This window comes from Haliotis cracherodii, unplaced genomic scaffold (genome assembly GCF_022045235.1).
Source record: "Haliotis cracherodii isolate W230 unplaced genomic scaffold, xgHalCrac1.p SCAF_22, whole genome shotgun sequence".
Classification (NCBI taxonomy): domain Eukaryota; kingdom Metazoa; phylum Mollusca; class Gastropoda; order Lepetellida; family Haliotidae; genus Haliotis; species Haliotis cracherodii.
This window is the reverse complement of record NW_027266278.1, coordinates 192,414-217,704: the sequence shown is the minus strand read 5'-3', so window position 1 is coordinate 217,704 and position 25,291 is coordinate 192,414. Positions and strand designations below refer to the sequence as shown.

General features: G+C 41.9%; 1 protein-coding gene across 1 annotated transcript in view; it reads right to left on the bottom strand.

The window, feature by feature from the left end:
• LOC139471404 (TELO2-interacting protein 1 homolog) overlaps window positions 1–25,291 on the bottom strand; it is a 125,562-nt gene that overhangs the window by 47,788 nt on the left and 52,483 nt on the right. The window contains exons 8-12 of the mRNA XM_071253770.1: window positions 6,458–6,545; window positions 6,140–6,320; window positions 5,131–5,342; window positions 4,960–5,016; window positions 4,334–4,465 (exon numbers count right to left, since the gene is read on the bottom strand). Coding sequence (XP_071109871.1) covers window positions 4,334–4,465; window positions 4,960–5,016; window positions 5,131–5,342; window positions 6,140–6,320; window positions 6,458–6,545 — 670 coding nt within the window. The remainder of the gene's footprint in view (window positions 1–4,333; window positions 4,466–4,959; window positions 5,017–5,130; window positions 5,343–6,139; window positions 6,321–6,457; window positions 6,546–25,291) is intronic.

Below are 25,291 nucleotides of genomic sequence, written 5' to 3'. Positions count from 1 at the left end.
ATATGGCTGTCACCTACTGTATCCCAACATGGCTGTCACCTACTGTATCCCAACATGGCTGTTACCTACTGTATCCCAACATGGCTGTCACCTACTGTATCCCAACATGGCTGTCACCTACTGTATCCCAACATGGCTGTCACCTACTGTATCCCAACATGGCTGTCACCTACTGTATCCCAACATGGCTGTCACCTACTGTATCCCAACATGGCTGTCACCTACCACATCCAAACATGGCTGTCACCTACTGTATCCAAACATGGCTGTCACCTACTGTATCCCAACATGGCTGTCACCTACTGTATCCCAACATGGCTGTCACCTACCACATCCCACCACGGCTGTCACCTACTGTATCCCAACATGGCTGTCACCTACTGTTTCCCAACATGGCTGTCACCTACTGTATCCCAACATGGCTGTCACCTACTGTATCCCAACATGGCTGTCACCTACCACATCCCAACATGGCTGTCACCTACTGTATCCCAACATGGCTGTCACCTACCACATCCCACCACGGCTGTCACCTACTGTATCCCAAAATGGCTGTCACCTACTGTATCCCAACATGGCTGTCACCTACTGTATCCCAACATGGCTGTCACCTACTGTATCCCAACATGGCTGTCACCTACTGTATCCCAACATGGCTGTCACCTACTGTATCCCAACATGGCTGTCACCTACCACATCCCACCACGGCTGTCACCTACTGTATCCCAACATGGCTGTCACCTACTGTATCCCAACGTGGCTGTAACCTACTGTATCCCAACATGGCTGTCACCTACTGTATCCCAACATGGCTGTAACCTACTGTATCCCAACATGGCTGTCACCTACTGTATCCCAACATGGCTGTCACCTACTGTATCCCAACATGGCTGTCACCTACCACATCCCAACATGGCTGTCACCTACCACATCCCAACATGGCTGTCACCTACTGTATCCCAACATGGCTGTCACCTACCACATCCCAATATGGCTGTCACCTACTGTATCCCAACATGGCTGTCACCTACCACATCCCAACATGGCTGTCACCTACTGTATCCCAACATGGCTGTCACCTACCACATCCCACCACGGCTGTCACCTACTGTATCCCAACATGGATGTCACCTACTGTATCCCAACATGGCTGTCACCTACTGTATCCCAACATGGCTGTCACCTACCACATCCCAACATGGCTGTCACCTACTGTATCCCAACATGGCTGTCACCTACCACATCCCACCACGGCTGTCACCTACTGTATCCCAACATGGCTGTCACCTACTGTATCCCAACATGGCTGTCACCTACTGTATCCCAACATGGCTGTCACCTACTGTATCCCAACATGGCTGTCACCTACCACATCCCAACATGGCTGTCACCTACTGTATCCCAACATGGCTGTCACCTACCACATCCCACCACGGCTGTCACCTACTGTATCCCAACATGGCTGTCACTTACTGTATCCCAACATGGCTGTCACATACTGTATCCCAACATGGCTGTCACCTACTGTTTCCCAACATGGCTGTCACCTACTGTATCCCAACATGGCTGTCACCTACTGTATCCCAGCATGGCTGTCACCTACTGTATCCCAACATGGCTGTGACCTACTGTATCCCAACATGGCTGTGACCTACTGTATCCCAACATGGCTGTCACCTACTGTATCCCAACATGGCTGTCACCTACTGTATCCCAACATGGCTGTCACCTACCACATCCCACCACGGCTGTCACCTACTGTATCCCAACATGGCTGTCACCTACTGTATCCCAACATGGCTGTCACCTACTGTATCCCAACATGGCTGTCACATACTGTATCCCAACATGGCTGTCACCTACTGTTTCCCAACATGGCTGTCACCTACTGTATCCCAACATGGCTGTCACCTACTGTATCCCAGCATGGCTGTCACCTACTGTATCCCAACATGGCTGTGACCTACTGTATCCCAACATGGCTGTGACCTACTGTATCCCAACATGGCTGTGACCTACTGTATCCCAACATGGCTGTGACCTACTGTATCCCAACATGGCTGTCACCTACTGTATCCCAACATGGCTGTCACCTACTGTATCCCAACATGGCTGTCACCTACTGTATCCCAACATGGCTGTCACCTACCACATCCCAACATGGCTGTCACCTACTGTATCCCAACATGGCTGTCACCTACTGTATCCCAACATGGCTGTCACCTACTGTATCCCAACATGGCTGTCACCTACTGTATCCCAACATGGCTGTCACCTACTGTATCCCAACATGGCTGTCACCTACTGTATCCCAACATGGCTGTCACCTACTGTATCCCAACATGGCTGTCACCTACTGTATCCCAAAATGGCTGTCACCTACTGTATCCCTATATGGCTGTCACCTACCATATCCCAACATGGCTGTGACCTACCACATCCCAACATGGCTGTCACCTACTGTATCCCAACATGGCTGTCACCTACTGTATCCCAACATGGCTGTCACCTACTGTATCCCAATATGGCTGTCACCTACTGTATCCCAACATGGCTGTCACCTACTGTATCCCAACATGGCTGTCACCTACTGTATCCAAATATGGCTGTCACCTACTGTATCCCAACATGGCTGTGACCTACCACATCCCAACATGGCTGTCACCTACTGTATCCCAACATGGCTGTCACCTACTGTATCCCAACATGGCTGTCACCTACTGTATCCAAATATGGCTGTCACCTACTGTATCCCAACATGGCTGTCACCTACTGTATCCTGGCATGGCTGTCACCTACTGTATCCCAACATGGCTGTCACCTACTGTATCCCAACATGGCTGTCACCTACCATATCCCAACATGGCTGTCACCTACCACATCCCAACATGGCTGTCACCTACCACATCCCAACATGGCTGTCACCTACTGTATCCCAACATGGCTGTCACCTACCACATCCCAACATGGCTGTCACCTACTGTATCCCAACATGGCTGTCACCTACCATATCCCAACATGGCTGTCACCTACCATATCCCAACATGGCTGTCACCTACTGTATCCCAACATGGCTGTCACCTACTGTATCCCAACATGGCTGTCACCTACCATATCCCTATATGGCTGTCACCTACCATATCCCAACATGGCTGTCACCTACTGTATCCCAACATGGCTGTCACCTACTGTATCCCAACATGGCTGTCACCTACTGTATCCCAACATGGCTGTCACCTACTGTATCCCAACATGGCTGTCACCTACCACATCCCAACATGGCTGTCACCTACTGTATCCCAACATGGCTGTCACCTACTGTATCCCAACATGGCTGTCACCTACTGTATCCCAACATGGCTGTCACCTACTGTATCCCAACATGGCTGTCACCTACTGTATCCCAACATGGCTGTCACCTACTGTATCCCAACATGGCTGTCATCTACTGTATCCCAACATGGCTGTCACCTACTGTATCCCAACATGGCTGTCACCTACTGTATCCCAACATGGCTATCACCTACTGTATCCAAATATGGCTGTCACCTACTGTATCCCAACATGGCTGTCACCTACTGTATCCCAACATGGCTGTCACCTACTGTATCCCAACATGGCTGTCACCTACTGTATCCCAAAATGGCTGTCACCTACTGTATCCCTATATGGCTGTCACCTACCATATCCCAACATGGCTGTGACCTACCACATCCCAACATGGCTGTCACCTACTGTATCCCAACATGGCTGTCACCTACTGTATCCCAACATGGCTGTCACCTACTGTATCCCAATATGGCTGTCACCTACTGTATCCCAACATGGCTGTCACCTACTGTATCCCAACATGGCTGTCACCTACTGTATCCAAATATGGCTGTCACCTACTGTATCCCAACATGGCTGTGACCTACCACATCCCAACATGGCTGTCACCTACTGTATCCCAACATGGCTGTGACCTACTGTATCCCAACATGGCTGTCACCTACTGTATCCCAACATGGCTGTCACCTACCACATCCCAACATGGCTGTCACCTACTGTATCCCAACATGGCTGTCACCTACTGTATCCCAACATGGATGTCACCTACTGTATCCCAACATGGCTGTCACCTACTGTATCCCAACATGTCTGTCACCTACTGTATCCCAACATGGCTGTCACCTACTGTATCCCAACATGGCTGTGACCTACTGTATCCCTATATGGCTGTCACCTACCATATCCCAACATGGCTGTGACCTACCTCATCCCAACAAGGCTGTCACCTACTGTATCCCAGCATGGCTGTCACCTACTGTATCCCAACATGGCTGTTACCTACCGTATCCTGGCATGGAGGTGCGTTGTTCGACGATGCTGACGCTGCTACAGTCGAGCTCCATCGTCTGGAGCAGAGCCAGGGCCAGGTGATGCAGATGAGGCTGTGAGCGGAGGACACCCAGGATGCTGGGACCTGCAAAGACAAGTGAACCTTCAGTTGACCTTCAGCTGTCTACTGTCTAAAGTGTCACAAGTCTAGTCTCAGTTGACCTTCAGGTGTCTATGACGTTCAGCTGTCTGCTGTCTACTGTCTTAAGTGTCATCAGTCTAGTTTCAGTTGACCTTCAGGTGTCTATGACCTTCAGCTGTCTACTGTCTAAAGTGTCACAAGTCTAGTTTCAGTGGGTGTGTAAATGTTTGTTGTTTAAAGTTGCCGTCTGTAATTTCCTTCGATACTTCATGGCAGACTGTGAATAACAGAGGCTCTTCCCTTGAGGGCGTTGTCACATGATGGTCTGTTATCACTATGCCCTGGTGCTAAAATGGTCTGATATCATAATGGTCAAGCACTACAATAATCAGATGTCAAAATGGTCTGGTAGTACAATGGTCTAGTGGCATTAGGGTCTAGAAATGGTCTGTTGGTCTTGTGCTACACTCGTTCTGTGTCCATCACTTTCAACTTACCCAGGAGATCAAGGTACCCTGCCAGTAAATTGATTGCACACAATTTTTGGTCTTCATCTGTGAAAATAAACAGAATGTGAGAAATGCAGATTAAAAAGATTATAATTACATCTGTGATACTGACTTTGAAAGTGTCTATTCTAAATATTGCCTTGAAGTACACATCTCTACCTGCTACACGGATCTGTCTGGGCAGTGACAGGACGAGGATGTGAAGGTTCTCCTCAAGGACTGCAGTCAATGGTTGGGCATTTTCAGTGCTGGTCTGTCGAGTCTTGTAGGATTCCAAGACCCTCCTGCTTCTATCAGCCACAGCCGAGTACTCGTCCCCAATCATCCCCACCAGCACCTCAAGGATGACTGGACCACTCTCAGACAGTGACCTGTCATAATAACAAAGGTCTTACACAGTGATCTGCCTGTTGTCATATGGATGTGTAATGTATTGTAATCAATGATTGTAACAACTGTATTACATTGTTTCTGTTGAGATTCAGTAGAAGTTCTTGCATTGTATTTGGACAATGACAAGAAACATGTGGAATATTCTGTGATGTTCTGGTGACACTGGACTGGTCTAGCACTGTGTGAAAAGTGTTGGAAGCGAGTTAGGCGTGTGCCTGTCTGATCTCACATTTCAAATCACTTCAAGACCAGCTTTCACAGCGGATTCCCAGCAAAGGCATATCACGGAAGCTTGACCACTGCTGGGATAGGTGAATACTATTATCATTGAACTTTTCTCAGTCACCACTGCCATCATATTTTGTATTTGATACTGCCATGTAACACAGCACAAACACAAACATGTGCCCTTCACAAGGCAGGTGATCGCCACTGTATTGTGCCCATGTGTGTCTCATGAGACCCTTGACCTCTCGGACACTTTGGACTTGGGTCATCACAACGGCTCAAATTCAGCTACGGCTTTCCATCCCCCTTCCATTTCTTGAAGGTAACTCAACAAGCTGCTGTAGTGCTTGTCGTAAGACGCGACTAATGGGATCGAGTGGTCAGACTCGCTGACTTGGTTAATACATGTCATTGTATCCCAATTACGTGTGATTGATGATCATGATGTCAATCACTGGATTGTCTGACTCAATTATTTACAGACCGCCGTCATATAGCTGGAATATTGCTGAGTGCGTCATTAAACAACAAACAAACAAAATCTTACTTGGTACAACGGTGGAGGAGCCGGTCTGCCCAGTCCACAAGAGCGTTCCTAACCCTCCAGTTGGGGTGGGATGTCAGGGAGGCCATCTGCCGCACCAGGACCAGCATCTTGGAGGCTGTGACCTTCACCCACTCTGGCAACCTCCGTACAACCAGGCCCCGCAACCTCTCGTCAAGGTCATCTACAAATACCAACCAGAGGAGTGAGTGAATGTTGGTCTACCTGGCTCTCAGCAACAGTCCAGCACACGAGTTTCTAAGTTGTCAGTGGTTCATGAAGACAATGGTTGATGCAACCACAGCAATCTGGAAATCTCACCTCGGACCTCGTCCTGTTCCTGACTTTCTTCAAGCTGGGAATCTTCCAGGACAAGGCACACTACTTTAGTCCACACCTCTACAGCCCTCTGTAACAGATAAATTACTTAAGTCCACACCTCTACAGCCCTCTGTAACAGAGAGACTACCTTAGTCCACACCTCTACAGCCCTCTGTAACAAATAGACTACTTTAGTCCACATCGAAACAGACCTCTGTAACAGATAAACTACTTTAGTCCACACCTCTACAGCCCTCTGTAACAGATAAACTACTGTAGTCCACACCTCTACAACCCTCTGTAACAAATCAACTACTTTAGTCCACACCTCTACAACCCTCTGTAACATATAAACTACTGTAGTCCACACCTCTACAGCCCTCTGTAACAGATAAACTACTGTAGTAGTATAGGTAATGGGGGTTCTGGACCACTTCCACTGGAGCCAGATTCATATACCTATACTGCTACTACAGGAGGAATTTTTTATGCCAAAATGACTATGCGATTCAATGATAGTCATGAGATTAAGTTAAATTGACCACCACCTGGAGTCTATGATATAAATTTTTATAGGTAATGATGGTTCTGGACCACTTCCACTGGAGCTGGATTCATATACCTATACTGCTACTACAGATGGCATTTTTTATGCCAAAATGATTATGCGATTCAACGATAGTCATGGCTCTAGCTCACCAATACCTGGGGCCAATCATTGATTTAGATGAGTCTAAATGGTAATAAAAATATTCTTTATTATTTTTATCGCTAAAGCGATATTCAACATTTTTATTAAGTTCTTTGTTCATTTTACTAGGAGACCAGACTTTATAACTACACTCTTCTTGTAAATTGATAAGAAACAATTGATTACCGTATTTGGTTGGTTTGACATCACTGATATAATAAAAACCTTGTGGTAATTCTCTCCATTTAATAGTTTTTTCCATTATTATATATTTATGTAAGCATTTGTCTAAATGTGATCACACGATAGTAAGCAATTTATTTTTAATCTCCAACCAGTTCTTTGGTTTTGGCACGGAATAATTGACGCGCTTGTTGCCTCCCTTGTTCTATTAACTTTTTTTTCTCGTCTTTGCTAATACAATTGGTCTTACGAGCTTTTGATCGAATCTCCTGCTTCATTGCATTGTATTTGGTGAGTTCCGACAGCACTAAACGAAACTCATCCTCGGATATCTTACAATCGGCCATTGCTGTCGAAATATGATCCTCAATGCTGTTCAACTTTGCTTCGGCGAGTATCCGAATACTATCGTGTTTTAATGCTTTCTTTTGCAACCTACGAGAAATGAATTTTATCGCTATTCCTGCCAGTCCCGAGACGCCGGCGGTTATTTCCATGCCGAGCACGATAGGTGCGGCGATTATAGTTGATAGTAAACCGACACCGGCTACACCGAGTCCCATGCCAGCTACTACAAGAGCGGTGTCAACTCCGTCCAGAGCATTCACGGCTCTGCGATACTTTTTATACAATCCAAGTCTCAACTCCCTATCCTTTTCTATTCGATGTTTTATGTCGCTTATTTGATGTAATCGAAATCCATCAACAGTTTCCATCTTTTCATCGAGCGCCGGATATAAACTCATAGTGTATATTACGAATATATAATAGTCTTGCTTAAATGTTTTGATAGTATACATCAACCTTATCAAATGTATATTATACGGCAAGAATATCTTAGAAAGAGAAATTCTGTCACTTTTAATAATTTGAACCCCCTCGAGGGTTGTAACGGGTGATGCTCCGACATGAATAATACTGCAACGTTGACGCTCGTGTTTCTTGAGCCATTTAATCGATAGACCTGGTAATATTTCGAAGGTATCTACCGGTGCATCTCCGAACAAGACTTCAATAATAAGCGTAGAAATATTAGGTATTGCACTCAAGTTCTGTTTAATATCATCGAATTCTGTAACCAAATTTAAACTAACATTTTGGATTGCCGGACGACTATATAACATATGACCTGGTTTTTCTGGCAGGGGAGTGACTTACACACTTTTTCGTTTTGACGGGATATAGGCCGCGAGTACGATGCCACTATTTATTATCTTAGTTAAATTATGTCCCTTACCCATCATCGCATAATGTGGGGTAATGACGATATTCAGTAACCACTTGATGTTTGCTTCGACCATAGTCCATTTATTCTCACTGTTGTAAATAATATTGTACGGAGTGGTTTTAAGGAGTCTACTAACGTCGACATCAATTAAATCTTCTAGATTACCCGTGAATGTAACTTCTTTCCGCTTGTATACATTATCGTGTAAGTGTAAAGCGTATAACTTACCATTGGTACCGGGTTTACCGAATCCTTCCGTATCTCCGAGATCGGAAAGCGCAATTGTATTACATTGTCTTATCGTTCCAGGGCCTGATGCATCAACCATTATTTATAATATGGAGTGTTACACTTAAGTATCCTATATGTACAGGTTGGTGTTTTACATCTAATACAGAAATTTGAGGTCTGAAATAATACCCCGCTTTAATTTTTTATATTGTAATGTTGAAAAAGATTCCGTTCTAACGCTATTGTATTTTTCATCTTTCACTGGAACACTTCTGAGTAGAGTTGAAGGACTTTCTTGTTGAATATTATCCGTTGTACTTATTTCATCAAGATGGATGCACAACTCTTTATAGGGAACTAAATCGGGTAAATTGAGTGCCTGATCTGATGTCTTGATTACTGTTATTTCTCCTCCCCATCCAAGTGTGTATGCTAAGTTCTCGTAAAGCTTTACATCCTTTTTTCCAGCGTTTAAAATCAGTAACCCATTTGACTCATTTTGTGTTAGACTAATTCCATTAGGCTTAAAAAATTCATCATTGAGTGAGCATACGCTGTAATACCCATCAGGTATAATGTATTTTTGACCATTTATTTCTGTCTCATTATTATTTTCGTAGCATTTATATTGGTCCACCTCGGGTAATACGTTACATCGCATAGAGCTACTTCGAGTTGTCCATCCGAGTTATCGATAGTACGAAGCAGTTGAATAGACTGACCATTTGTTATTCCCAGGAGTGTAACATACATATCAAATATACAATGATACTATATCATAACTTAAATATGGAATCAACCATTATTTATAATATGGAGTGTTACACTTAAGTATCCTATATGTACAGGTTGGTGTTTTACATCTAATACAGAAATTTTGAGGTCTGAAATAATACCACACTTCAATTTTTTATATTGTAATAACGAGAAAGATTCCGTTCTACCACTATTATATTTTTCATCTTTCACTGGAACACTTCTGAGTTAAAGGACTTTCTAGTTGAATATTATCCGTCGTGCTTATTTGATCAAGATGAATGAACAAATCTTTATAGGGAACTAAATCAGGTACGTTATTCGTTGCAAAAAATGTTGAGCCGTGTGGTAATGTTATTGCCCGCTTCAATCCAAGTGTAATTGCTAAGTTCCTACCAATAAGTATATCTGGTCCTTCATTGTTGATTTTCACTGTCCCAGTCACCTCATTTTGTGTGATACTCATTTTAATAAGCTTAAAAAATTCATCATTGAGTGAGCTTACGCTGTAATACCCATCAGGTATAGTAATAATTCTATTTTGGCTTTCTATTATATCTAACCTATTATTTCTTCTTGCAGCACTTATATTGGTCCACCGTGGGTAATACGTTACATCGCATAGAGCTACTTCAAGTTGTCCATCCGAGTTATCGATAGTATGAAGCAGTTCAATAGACTGGCCATTTGTTATTCCCGGGAGTGTAACATACATATTAAATATACAATGATACTATATCATAACTTAAATATGAAATCGAGATACATTACTAATCAATCGATTATAGTAACTGCCTCTGGTGCTGAATTTTTAGTTAAATTCCCCGATATCTTTGAAAAGTACAGGGTTATGGCAACTAGCGATAAAATGGTGCACGATTGGTTTCACAATCCGATGCAATTTTGGCAGAATCAGTTAAACTTTGCCATACAGTGTGCCACAACGGGATGTGGCGTATCTCTTTACGCTCTAGGATTTGAACTGAATAAGTCTGTTATGTCATTTCACGTGTACTATCAGATTAGAAGTATACTTAAAGAAATTAGTGCTCCATTATCGCAGGATCGAGCGTGGAATTCCACAAATAATAATTACGATAGGTCCGCGTATGAGCGTATTTGTCAGGAATTTAATGTTTCTACGAGTAAAGATTGGCATATTAAAGGAGCAAACCATGGTCTAGGTGTTCCTTACACAGAGGAAAATAAATCCGTCAAAGAAGAAAGCGATTATGTATATAAAAAACTTAATAAACTTCCAGTTAATTTTGGTAAGTTGTATAGTACCAGCAAACTTTACGCAAGAATATATGATCATTGGCATAAAACCGGTGATTGGTATAAAGGCTGGGAACTTTATAGTAACGATTGGAGAGGGGATATTATGAGTTTTAAGAGTGGTTTAATTTATATTGTTAAAAAATTTATACAAATGAACGATACCGAAGACGCTTGGAATGAATTTCTTAATGATAAAATGGAAAATAATTTTACTAACCCAGGATTTGTAAGAGTTAATGAATCGATAAGAACTTATGTATGGGCAATTCTCGGAGCGCAATCGCAAACACGAACGTCCATTATCGGTTCTGGGACGGCGCTCGATGCGCAAAAACAGTTTGTCTCAAACGTGGAGGACGCCATTAATTCACCAGTTGACATACCATCGTCTATAAAGCGTTTTCAAGATGCATTACAGTATGCTCAATCCAAAGTGGACTTCGTTTATGCGCCGGGACTTTACATGTCTCCGAGTAATATGGAACTTAAGATCGGTCAAGTGATAGGCTATAATAATAAAATTGTTATCGCTACCGATCAACAAAAACCAGGTATAAATTCAAATATGAACGTCGAATTAATAACGCAAACGATCACAGGCGAAAAGGGAATAGTCAAGCCACAAACACCAACTATTGCTCAACCATCTACTGATGCACAAGTGTCACCGCATATTGCGGCTAAAAATCAACAACATGTCGATGAAAAAACAGCGCTTGTAGTGGGTGGAGTCTCGGTTGGTTTACTCATGATTTGGTTAAATAGTCTTTAGCGAATACGTACAACAGCCCTGCAATTGCTACGATCAACCCCCACAAGTTTTGACTAAGCCAAGTGGTGGTCTTTGCTAATAAATTCAATAGCCAGGAAACTATACTCCCTATTATACCGGGAAGTGCAGCCGCGGCTTTCTCAGCTAGCTTTCCCAGTGCTGAACCTAATGCTTTTAAATGCTTTTTTATCCACTCTTTTATACCATTTTTATCGTTAGGCGGTGTACTACCACCTGTACCACCACCTGTTAACGAGAGAGTCAAAGTCGATATAATAAATCCCAACGCGGTTAAAATACTGACAATTGTTATTCCCTGTTCTCTGAACAATGTTTTAATTTTATCGGCCAGTGTAGTATCATCTTTGAGGACTTGATCGATAGTTTCTCGAATATGACTGATTTGCGAACGAAGTGCCTTTCTATTACTGGAAGCCGCTTCGAAGCGGGCCAATCTTTCCTCTTCTAGGTTACGCAATCTTTCAGCAACGCGGCGTCTACTGAATTCATCGCCCGCCTGTTCGAGTTTTGTTTTCTCTTGAGCTATATGTTTGTCGATTTTGGATAGCTTGGCTATATTATTTATCAGTTCTCCCCGCATTGTTCGCATTGCCTTGTCAAGACCTCGTAATTCCCTAATACTGAACTCCGATACCTGTACCGTGGAATTATCGTAATAGGTATCTAAGATTTCTCCGAGTCCGTCCGAGGCCACCATCGAGGCTGCTTCCAAATCATCTGTATTAACGAGTTCTTTCCTCATAGTCTGAAGAGCCTTAGTAGTCTTCGCTGAAAGTTTTTCTCGTCTGTATTCTACAAAACCTAATTTATCACGAACAAACTCGCCCGCTATGTCTGCCGGCTATAGTAGACAAGGCTAGGGGCTTACGAGAACTATAATGCATGAGATCAATATGCGGAGAGTCACGCACTCGTAATGTTCCTTTACTATCTAGCATAAACTTTGAATAGTCACGACCTATTGGGATAACATAATTTTTATCTTCTTTTAATGTATCGTAATAATCATCAACGGCTGATTGTAAAAGGGCATCATTTACGGTTGGGTTCATAAAGCTGGTTTCATCAGTACCCTCTTCGATGGTACTAGTATCAGTTATGTTATCAAGATCAAAGTCATTATGTTCAAAATTAGTCATTTTTATATTAAACATAGGGTACATGTTTTCAATATAACAATGTCTTCGCAATACGGACGCAAGTTAAACCCACAACGTAGACTTTGAGATCCATTAGGGGTCAAGGCAATTCGTCAGTCTGTTACTATAACTAATAACCCTAGTACCATCGATCAGAATCAAACGCTTCTGGTTCGCTTTCCTAATCTCGGCGCACACGATGTGTTAGTTCCGGGAACTGTCTGACTAGCATTTACGATTGTTTTGAGTTCTGCCGACGTTAACAGGGAGCCCGTTCAGAACTTAGGTCGTGCTATCGTTAAGAAAATCGCCATTAAAATTAGCGGTAATGAGGTTTTGAGTATCGACGATAGCGATGTATACTATTGTTACATGGATCTCTGGAGAACGGATAAAGAGCGGGAAAACTTACAGTACCAAGGTATTTGTAATAAGAACACATTGAGACTGCGCGTAGACGCTTCTAGTGGTGATGGTACCGTCGTAAAAGATCAGGCCGTTGCCGACGCATTAGGTAACCGATTCTATATTCCCCTAGACTTTGAATTACTAGATTCCCACATGCCTTTTTATCAAGCATCCCTAGGCGATAGGTTAGAATACGAACTCACTTTTAACGACTACGGTAGAGTAATCAGAGCTGCTGAAGATGCTAGCTATTCCATTGACAATATCTCGCTCGAGTACGATATGATAACGGATCCCGAATTAGCCAGACAAATTCGTAACCAGTAATCGGGAAATTTAGCCATTTTGTACGATCGCGTGCTGCGACATCGAAAGATCATGAGGGACAGAAAAGATACGATGTGGAATATCAATCTAAACGTCCCCACGAGGTCGTTGAAGGGTATTTTAATGTTGTTCGAGGACCCCTCCGATGCGTTTAAAAGAAATACCGAGAAGTTCTACAATCCCAAGATTACAAAAGTAGAATTGACTATCGAGGGTGTTCCTAATCAACTATATAGCCAAGGAATGCTAGCGTATCACCAGTGGGATGAGATTAAAAAACTTCCTTCTATAAAACGTTCTCCGGAAGTTAACGCGGTCGTGAAAGATCTGTCTCTCGGGAGTGTATCGATGGGTGAATACCTAACCACGAAGTACGCGCTATGGCTCGACATGCGAACAACGGACGATGACCAATTACACGGCAGTGGGAGGAGAATAGAAAATGCTAGCGAGGGTGTCACCATACAGATAACAAAGCTCCAGGAATCGGCTGGTAAATTAAACATATATTTGTACGTGATTATGGATGCGCAACTTAATATACAAAATGGGAGATTCGTGCAAGCAATCTATTAATAATCTTTTACCTAAAGATCCACACTGCGCTATCATATGCGGGCAAACGGGCTGCGGAAAAACAGCTTTTCTTCTAGATATTTTAGAAAGTCATTATCGGGACGTTTTCGATCATATTATTATTCTGTGCCCGACTATAAGCGTTAATAAAACATACTTATCGAGCGATTGGGTAATGAATGACGACGGGGTACACAGAGTCGATCTGGGCGATCGTTTACAAGACTGTCTCCGAGTATGTCACGAAAAATACAAAGGAGAATCAACCCTTTTCGTAATAGACGACTGCAGCGCGAGTAAAGAATTAACAAAAAAGAAAGATATGCTTTCGTATTTAGCATTTCCGGTCGGCAATACTCAACATAGCGTTTGGGTACTTACTCAAAAATACAACTCTGTCCTGAAAGATCTCAGAGAGCAGACCAAATGGGTAGCGCTGTTTCATTGCAAAGATCGAGATTCATTCGAGGAATGTTTACGCCAAAATGATGTCATTTATACCAAGGGTGAACGAGACAAAGTCAGAAAAGTGTTAGCGGCAACGAAGCACTGTAAACTCGTATTAAAAACCGATCAACCAGCTGCTTATGCAATTGCTTAGCAAAATGTAGCAAAATTATAGCAAATATGGCAAAATTGTAGCAAATATAGCAAAATTATAGCAAAAATACGATAAGTTGAACATTAGCGGTTAATATTACATAAAATGTTGTTCGAAATCCTCATTCTTTCGCAACAGTTCATTATTACGGGATGTATTGGATACGTCATATTATATTATGTTAGACTTAAATATCTCCTTAGGTATTACATTATGGAATGCGACGAACTCATCGAACAAATGCTCAAAGAATCTGATGTAGATAAATCTTTAGATAAACATAGAGAAAGACTCGCGGCTTTGGTAGCCGGTGGAAAATGTTCCCAATATTTGGGAGAAAATTATACCATCGAAAAAATTGATAACATGACCGACGAAGAGATTAAAAAACTGTACGCGTGTTATGAGTCTAGACTGGGAGCTACCATGCCTAAATGATAGGGTCTTCTATATTACAACTATACACAGTCGTAGCTAGTACGTTTCTCCCCATCTGGGCAGAACATCGCATGTATTTATGCGAATCTCTAGAGAAAGACCCATTCATCGAACACGCTATAAGCTCAGTGAGCTGTGAGTTTTATCATAGATTCGGAATGTTCTTAGCTCCTTTCACCACAGCTTTAATAACGGCTAGGTATTGTCAATTTAAACATACGTGCCCACTTAATAATAATGGAGACACAACAGGTGACACCACAACAGATTGCGCAACCACAACAGATTGCGGAAATGCAACAACAGATTGCGGAAACGGAACCACATGTGAATGAGGAACCACAAGTGAATGCACAACATGTGAATACACAAAAACAACCCAGAGTTACTAAGAACCCCAAAAAAATAGCTGCAGGAAGAAAGGGAGGGCTGGCGCGCAAAGCAAAATTAATAAATAATTCAAATCCGATTAAAACATGGGCACTAGTAGGAGTTGCTGGTATAGCGGCTGTATGGTTCTTTTATAAGACCGGAGAAGAGAAAACGTCACCCCCGCCGCAACAACAAGTTCAATTAGAGGTTAGTCCTCATATAATGCTATAAGAAGCATGACTACTCCAGTTACAGATGGTAAAATGTTGGTAGACGCGACGTATCATTCAGCGGTGGTCACCTGCTTGGCCATTGGCTATGCCCGTATGGCTAAAATGATTACTAAAGCCACACCTCCCAAGCTAGATTTTAATGGATTTGATATAGGTATGATGGTTCTGGATATTGGATTAGCAATGGCAACGAAGGATATGCTCATCAAACAAGGACTTATCCCGGAAGACATAATGAAGTAATTAAACATTTGAATATTCATATTCATATGGCATCAATTGCGATGATGGTCGGTGGAGCTGTTGTTAATGCTCTAGCTTTTTCGGGGAGTAATTATTTATTTTCCAGTATGAGGGAATCAAATGCTAAAGAAGTTGAAGAGGAGCGTAAACGACATAATAAAGCATTAGAACAATACCAAGCAGCCCAGTTACAATATACGCAGCAGAGAATGAAGAGATTAGACTTTATTCATGAAAAACTTCTTAAGGAAGGACATTCAATTCAAACGTTTAAGGATGTCGAATCTGCCATGCACGAATACTTCCTCGTTTATGGGAAAAAACTCGACCCAATACCGAGACCAACAATGAGTCAGTTTTATACACCCTCAGAGGCTCAGAAAGACCGAGAGGTCACATTTGTGATTATGGGATTGACTGCTCTATTGATTTTCAGCTATTCAATAGTGTAGATGTGATTTGCATTTAGACAAATGATATGATAGATGTATATACCATGAATAACTGCAAGTTTACACTCATGGGGAAGACGACTCTATGTAATCGACGCTGTGTTGAAATTTACTGCGGTATACACAATTATTACATCAAGCGTGGACACATAAACTATACGTGTTCTGAATGCGGGATAGGGGTCAAAGGTCGTTATTGTTTATGTAAGAAACACGGTGCTGATAGGGTCAGGAATCAGATTATTTATGCTAAGAAGAGAGATTACATCAATGAGAGGAATAGGTTGGGGAGAATACGTATTTAGATATATGAAAACAACCAATTAGACATTTGTTTCATTTTGCATATACCACAATGGTTTTTGTCAGAGAGTTGAAGGCTATGGCAAAGCAACGTGGTCTACGTGGATATTCTCGTATGAGAAAAGCTGAATTGATTACCTTACTCGGTTTGGAATACAACAGACCACAGACTGTTAGAGAACTCAAAGTTCGAGCAAGAAACAGTGGGCTGAGAGGTTATTCTCGAATGAGAAGAGCTGAATTGATCGCTTTACTAGATAATAATAATGATGTTGATAATAAACAACAAGAATTAATATTTGTACCCACATCCGCCGGCGTTGGTAAATATCTAAGAGGTTGGAAGATGGATATTAATTCCAACATGGATGTTAACGATATTAAGCCCATCATATCGAGTAAAATTAACGAGGAATTAGATGATTTACAAAGTATAAAGTACCAGCTGACGTTTAAAATGTCATTGAGTAAAAGTAACGCCGACGATAGCGTCGAATATACCGAACCATATTTCCGTAGCAATCAAGAAGTTATAACCGAATCCGATACTATAAACGCATCATTAGATACATCAATTCAGAGGATACAGGAAACTTTAGAACGCTGGACTAATAGAGGTTCGGGTTGGGGTGTGGATAAAATCGATAGTTTATATTTAGATATAGCAAATTATATGCCTTTCAAAGGTGGATCTTATATAGATTTACCCCCGTATTATAAGAAGAAAAAAGCCATAATTAACGTAAAAAATAAATCAAATGACTGTTTAAGAATGATGATAAGATTTGCATTGTTCCCCGTAGACAAGCATCCGGATAGACCTTCTAGCTATCCCCAAAACGATGGACTCAAATTCGATGGTCTAGATGAACCTACACCAATATCGCAAATTGATAAGGTGGAAAAGCAAAATAATTTAGCTATAAATGTTTTCTGACATTCTAAAGGAATTGTTGTACACAGGATAAGCTCCGCTCCGGAACATATTCCCAGAATCAATTCATTTCTGATCGAAAAAGATGGTAAATATCATTATACGTGGATAAAGAGTTTAAACAGGGTGCTATACGATCAAACAAAACATAAGGAAAAGAAATATTTCTGCGAAAGATGCCTGCATGGGTACAGCAGACAAGATCTATTAGAAGCGCATAAAGAAGACTGTAGAGGTGTTGGACAGACCGCTATCAGGATCGATATGCCTAAAGAGGGAAAAAATATATTAAAATTTGAACATTATTGTAATCAAATGCCAGTACCGTACGTAATTTACGCCGACTTCGAAACGCTTATCAAACCCATAGAAAATACCAACCATAATAATGATAGTACGTACAAAACTCAAGAACATATTCCTTGTGGGTTTGGATATATAGTTGTAAGGTATGATGGGAAAACAAACACTCCCGTGATTTACAGAGGTCCCGATGCAGCGGGAAAGTTCCTAGAATATCTACAAAATGAAGAGAGAATAATCAGGGAAAAATTATCGTGTAAGAAACCCATGCGTTTGACGATAGATGATTGGAGGGTCCACAAGAAGTCAACGAGTTGTCACGTTTGTAATAAACCCCTGGATGGGGATTCCGTAAGAGATCATTGTCACGTCACGGGTAATTATCGGGGAGCCGCGCATAACGAGTGTAACTTGAAACTAAAAATGAATGCTCAAACAATACCCATCCCCGTTGTGTTTCATAACCTTAGAGGATACGATTCACATCTCATTATGCAAGCTATCTCAAAGACCGACGGTGGTTTAACGTGCATTCCTAACAATATGGAAAAATACATTTCGTTCTCGTTGACTAAACCTATACATTATAGGGACAAGGATGGGAAATCTAGAATAAAGCAAAGTAATTGGCTTAGATTCATAGACTCAGTACAGTTTCTGTTATCTTCCCTGGACAATTTAGCTAAAGCGAACAATCCCGATGACTTCGCTATAACAAATCAATATACAGATAAGATAACTCGTCATTTGCTGCTGAGAAAAGGTGTATATCCTTACGAATATATGGATGATTGGTCTAGATTCGAAGAAACTGAATTACCACCCCTCGAATCATTCTATAGTAACTTAACAGAATCTAGAATAACTGATGCCGATTATGAACACGCTCTGACGGTCTGGGATAAATTAGGTTGTAAGAATTTAGGCGATTATCACGATCTGTACTTAAAAACCGATGTACTGTTACTTGCCGATATATTCGAGATATTTAGAAAGACGTGTTTAAAACAATACGTCTTGGACCCGGCATGGTACTATTCCAGTCCCGGACTATCGTGGGATGCTTTGTTGAAGAACACCGGTGTAGAACTAAAACTACTCACAGATTACGATATGCACTTGTTTATTGAGAAAGGATTAAGAGGGGGTATATCGATGGCAGTGAAAAGGTATTCCAAGGCTAATAATAAATTAGTGGAAGGATACGATCCGAGTAAACCCGACACGCACATATTATATCTCGACGCTAACAATTTGTACGGATGGGCTATGAGTCAACCTTTACCCACGGGTGGTTTTGAGTGGGTCAATGATATCGATAATAATGATGAGAATAAAGGGTACATACTAGAAGTTGACTTTGAATATCCGAGTTCCTTACATAAAGACCATAACAGTTATCCGCTAGCTCCCGAAAGATTAATGGTTAATAAAGATTGGATGTCTGAATATCAATGCTCCTTGATGGGTAATAGTAGGTTAGCTAACGTAGAAAAACTCGTACCAAATTTGATGGATAAGACAAAATATATAGTTCACTACAGAAATCTCCAGTTATATCTATCATTAGGTATGAAACTAAAGAAAATACACAGAGTTCTAAAGTTCGATCAAAGCCCTTGGATGGAGCCCTATATAAGGTTGAACACAGATTTAAGAAAGATAGCTACCAGCGATTTCGAAAAGAATCTATATAAGCTCATGAATAACTCGGTATTCGGTAAAACTATGGAGAATCTAAGGAAGCGTGTTGATGAAAAATTAGTCAGATCTAATGAGGAAGAAAGACTCAGGAAACTTATAGCCAGTCCGGCTTTTAAAAAGCAAGATATTCGATAACGACTTAGCCGCGTTGCATATGCAGAAAAGTGATATAAAATTCAACAGACCGGTGTACGTCGGTATGAGTATTCTCGACTTGTCAAAACACTTAATGTATGACTTTTATTACAACGAACTTAAGAAGCAATACGGCGATAGATGCGAGGTGTTATATACCGACACAGATTCTTTGTTGATGGAAATACAAACCGAGGATGTGTATAAAGATATGGCAGAAAAAATAGATATGTACGACACGAGCGATTACCCTAAAGATAATCCACTGCACAGCCTTGTAAATAAAAAGGTATTAGGTAAGATGAAGGATGAATGTGCTGGGACTCCTATAGCGGAGTATGTAGGATTAGGACCTAAGATGTATTCTATAAAGAAGTCCGATAATGGGGAGATAAGAAAAGCCAAGGGTGTTAAAAAGTATGTTGTAAAAAAGCATATCAAACACGAACAGTATAAAGAATCATTATTCAACGGTAGAACGTTCAAACACGAGATGAACTCATTAAGAAGTTACGATCATAGGATATATGGATTAAGAATGAACAAGACATCATTATCCCCCTTAGATACAAAGAGATGGATTGATAATGATGGTGTAACTACCTATGCTTATGGTTATGGTGGTAATACCGTACCGTCGGGAACTATGAACAACTCTTCTCGTACAAATGCCCTACCCGGTCCATCTTGAAGATAATAAAGAATAGGCCCTCCTTCTTTCGTAACCAATCGACTAATGTTATACGTCTTAAGGGACCATATGGGATCGGTTGCGCGACGTAGGCCTCCTTCGAGTTCACCGGGCTGGTATAAATATCTTACCCTTACTCTATCCGGAAGTTTTTGTTCTTTGCCTCTCCTCGGTGCTGAAGATTCGGAAGTCACGGATTTCATTTTAATCGCATCGGATGGTTTCTTCCCTATTAATCTCGTTACTTCATTATTCAGCGCTGATACAACAGCTGATAATCGTGTCACCCATTCGGTTGATCTCAATCGCTCGGATTTCATTTCGATCCCATACTGATAGCCAAACAAACGTTCTGCTAATGTCCTGTTAAATCTTTCGACGATAGCTTGACTGCGGTGGGCCTCTCTTTCACCACGGACGATTTTGACGTTGTGCTTTGTTAAAAGTTTAGTTATCGATCCCATAAACTCGCGACCGTGATCTACTTGAAATAGCTTAGGCCATTTTAGCGGTCCGCGTTTATATATGCGGCTCAGTGCATTAGCTACTTCTGTTGAATCTTTCGAGGTTAATGGCTCAGCCTCTTTGTATCGACTAGCCACATCCACTACTGTTAAAGCGTATTTATACGTTTTGCGTTTTACCTTATCGTGGGGAAGAAACAAGAGGTCAGCCTGATGAACTTCATTCGTTGTAAAAATATCAAACTTCTTCCTCGGTATATAACGCGGTGCCGGTAAATATATTTGCCACAACGCTTGTTTCTTTAACCAATCCTTGGCCACATCTTTAGATACCTTGGCCGCGGTGGCTAATTTTTGTATTGCTCCTACACCTTTCCAATATCCTCGTGGGCTATAGTAAATTTTATTCATTATTAATTAATATTGATGTTTCGTTTAATACAACTCATGACTATCGTTAAATCGCATAATCATTTTGGCATAAAAAATTCCCTCTGTAGTGATGGTATAGGTATATGAATCTGGCTCCAGTGGAAGTGAGCCAGAACCCCCATTACCTATAAAAATTTATATCATAGACTCCAGGTGGTGGTCAATTTAACTTAATCTCATGACTATCGTTGAATCGCATAATCATTTTGGCATAAAAAATTCCCCCTGTAGTGGTGGTATAGGTATATGAATCCTGCTCCAGTGGAAGTGGTCCAGAACCATCATTACCTATAAAAATTTATATCATAGACTCCAGGTGGTGGTCAATTTAACTTAATCTCATGACTATCATTGAATCGCATAGTCATTTTGGCATAAAAAATTCCTCCTGTAGTAGCAGTATAGGTATATGAATCTGGCTCCAGTGGAAGTGGTCCAGAACCCCCATTACCTATACTACTACTGTAGTCCACACCTCTACAACCCTCTGTAACAGATCAACTACTTTAGTCCACATCTCTACAACCCTCTGTAACAGATAAACTACTGTAGTCCACACCTCTACAGCCCTCTGTAACAGATACACTACTTTAGTCCACACCTCTAAAGCCCTCTGTAACAGATAAAATGCTTTTGTCCACACCTCTACAGCCCTCTGTAACAGATAAACTATTTTAGTCCACATCTCTACAGCCCTTCGTAACAGATAAACTACTTTAGTCCACACCTCTACAGCCCTCTTAACAGATAAACTACTTTAGTCCACACCTCTACAGCCCTCTGTAACAGATAGACTACTTTAGTCCACACCTCTACAACCCTCTGTAACAGATAGACTACTTTAGTCCACATCTCTACAGCCCTCTGTAACAGATCAACTACTTTAGTCCACACCTCTACAGGCCTCTGTAACATATCGACTACTGTAGTCCACAACTCTACAGCCCTCTGTAACAGATAAACTACTTTAGTCCACAACTCTACCGTCCTCTGTAACAGATAGACTACATTTATCCACACCTCTACAGCCCTCTGTAACAGATAGACTACTTTAGTCCACATCTCTACAGCCCTTTGTAACATATCAACTACTGTAGTCCACACCTCTACAGCCCTCTGTAACAGATAGACTACTTTGGTCCACACCTCTACAGCCCTCTGTAACAGATAGACTACTTTAGTCCACACCTCTACAGCCCTCTGTAACATATCGACTACTGTAGTCCACACCTCTACAGCCCTCTGTAACAGATAGACTACTTTAGTCCACACCTCTACAGCCCTCTGTAACAGATAGACTACTTTAGTCCACATCTCTACAGCCCTCTGTAACAGATAAACTACTTTAGTCCACACCTCTACAGCCCTCTGTAAAAGATAGACTACTTTAGTCCACACCTCTACAGCCCTCTGTAACAGATAGACTACTTTAGTCCACACCTCTACGGCCCTCTGTAACAGATAAACTACTTTAGTCCACACCTCTACAGCCCTCTGTAACAGATAAACTACTTTTGTCCACACCTCTACAGCCCTCTGTAACAGATAAACTACTTTAGTCCACACCTCTACAGCCCTCTGTAACATATTGACTACTGTAGTCCACACCTCTACAGCCCTCTGTAACAGATCAACTACTTTAGTCCACATCTCTACAGCCCTCTGTAAAAGAATAAACTACTTTAGTCCACACCTCTACAGCCCTCTGTAACAGATAGACTACTTTAGTCCACACCTCTACAGCCCTCTGTAACAGATAGACTACTTTAGTCCACACCTCTACGGCCCTCTGTAACAGATAAACTACTTTAGTCCACACCTCTACAGCCCTCTGTAACAGATAAACTACTTTAGTCCACACCTCTACAGCCCTCTGTAACAGATAAACTACTTTAGTCCACACCTCTACAGCCCTCTGTAACAGATAGACTACTTTAGTCCACACCTCTACAGCCCTCTGTAACAGATAGACTACTTTAGTCCACACCTCTACAGCCCTCTGTAACAGATAGACTACTTTAGTCCACACCTCTACGGCCCTCTGTAACAGATAAACTACTTTAGTCCACACCTCTACGGCCCTCTGTAACAGATAAACTACTTTTGTCCACACCTGTACAGCCCTCTGTAACAGATAAACTACTTTAGTCCACACCTCTACAGCCCTCTGTAACATATCGACTACTGTAGTCCACACCTCTACGGCCCTCTGTAACAGATAGACTACTTTAGTCCACACCTCTACAGCCCTCTGTAACAGATAAACTAGTTTAGTCCACATCTCTACAGCCCTCTGTAACAGATAAACTACTTTAGTCCACACCTCTACAGCCCTCTGTAACAGATAAACTACTTTTGTCCACACCTCTACAGCCCTCTGTAACAGATAAACTACTTTAGTCCACACCTCTACAGCCCTCTGTAACAGATAGACTACTTTAGTCCACACCTCTACAGCCCTCTGTAACAGATAGACTACTTTAGTCCACACCTCTACGGCCCTCTGTAACAGATAAACTACTTTAGTCCACACCTCTACAGCCCTCTGTAACAGATAGACTATTTTAGTCCACACCTCTACGGCCCTCTGTAACAGATAGACTACTTTAGTCCACACCTCTACGGCCCTCTGTAACAGATAAACTACTTTAGTCCACACCTCTAAAGCCCTCTGTAACAGATAGACTACTTTAGTCCACACCTCTACAGCCCTCTGTAACAGATAGACTACTTTAGTCCACACCTCTACGGCCCTCTGTAACAGATAAACTACTTTAGTGCACACCTCTACGGCCCTCTGTAACAGATAGACTACTTTAGTCCACATCTCTACAGCCCTCTGTAACAGATAAACTACTTTAGTCCACACCTCTACAGCCCTCTGTAACAGATAAACTACTTTTGTCCACACCTGTACAGCCCTCTGTAACAGATAAACTACTTTAGTCCACACCTCTACAGCCCTCTGTAACAGATAGACTACTTTAGTCCACACCTCTACAGCCCTCTGTAACAGATAGACTACTTTAGTCCACACCTCTACAGCCCTCTGTAACAGATAGACTACTTTAGTCCACACCTCTACAGCCCTCTGTAACAGATAGACTACTTTAGTCCACACCTCTACGGCCCTCTGTAACAGATAAACTACTTTAGTCCACACCTCTACGGCCCTCTGTAACAGATAAACTACTTTTGTCCACACCTGTACAGCCCTCTGTAACAGATAAACTACTTTAGTCCACACCTCTACAGCCCTCTGTAACATATCGACTACTGTAGTCCACACCTCTACGGCCCTCTGTAACAGATAGACTACTTTAGTCCACACCTCTACAGCCCTCTGTAACAGATAAACTAGTTTAGTCCACATCTCTACAGCCCTCTGTAACAGATAAACTACTTTAGTCCACACCTCTACAGCCCTCTGTAACAGATAAACTACTTTTGTCCACACCTCTACAGCCCTCTGTAACAGATAAACTACTTTAGTCCACACCTCTACAGCCCTCTGTAACAGATAGACTACTTTAGTCCACACCTCTACAGCCCTCTGTAACAGATAGACTACTTTAGTCCACACCTCTACGGCCCTCTGTAACAGATAAACTACTTTAGTCCACACCTCTACAGCCCTCTGTAACAGATAGACTATTTTAGTCCACACCTCTACGGCCCTCTGTAACAGATAGACTACTTTAGTCCACACCTCTACGGCCCTCTGTAACAGATAAACTACTTTAGTCCACACCTCTAAAGCCCTCTGTAACAGATAGACTACTTTAGTCCACACCTCTACAGCCCTCTGTAACAGATAGACTACTTTAGTCCACACCTCTACGGCCCTCTGTAACAGATAAACTACTTTAGTGCACACCTCTACGGCCCTCTGTAACAGATAGACTACTTTAGTCCA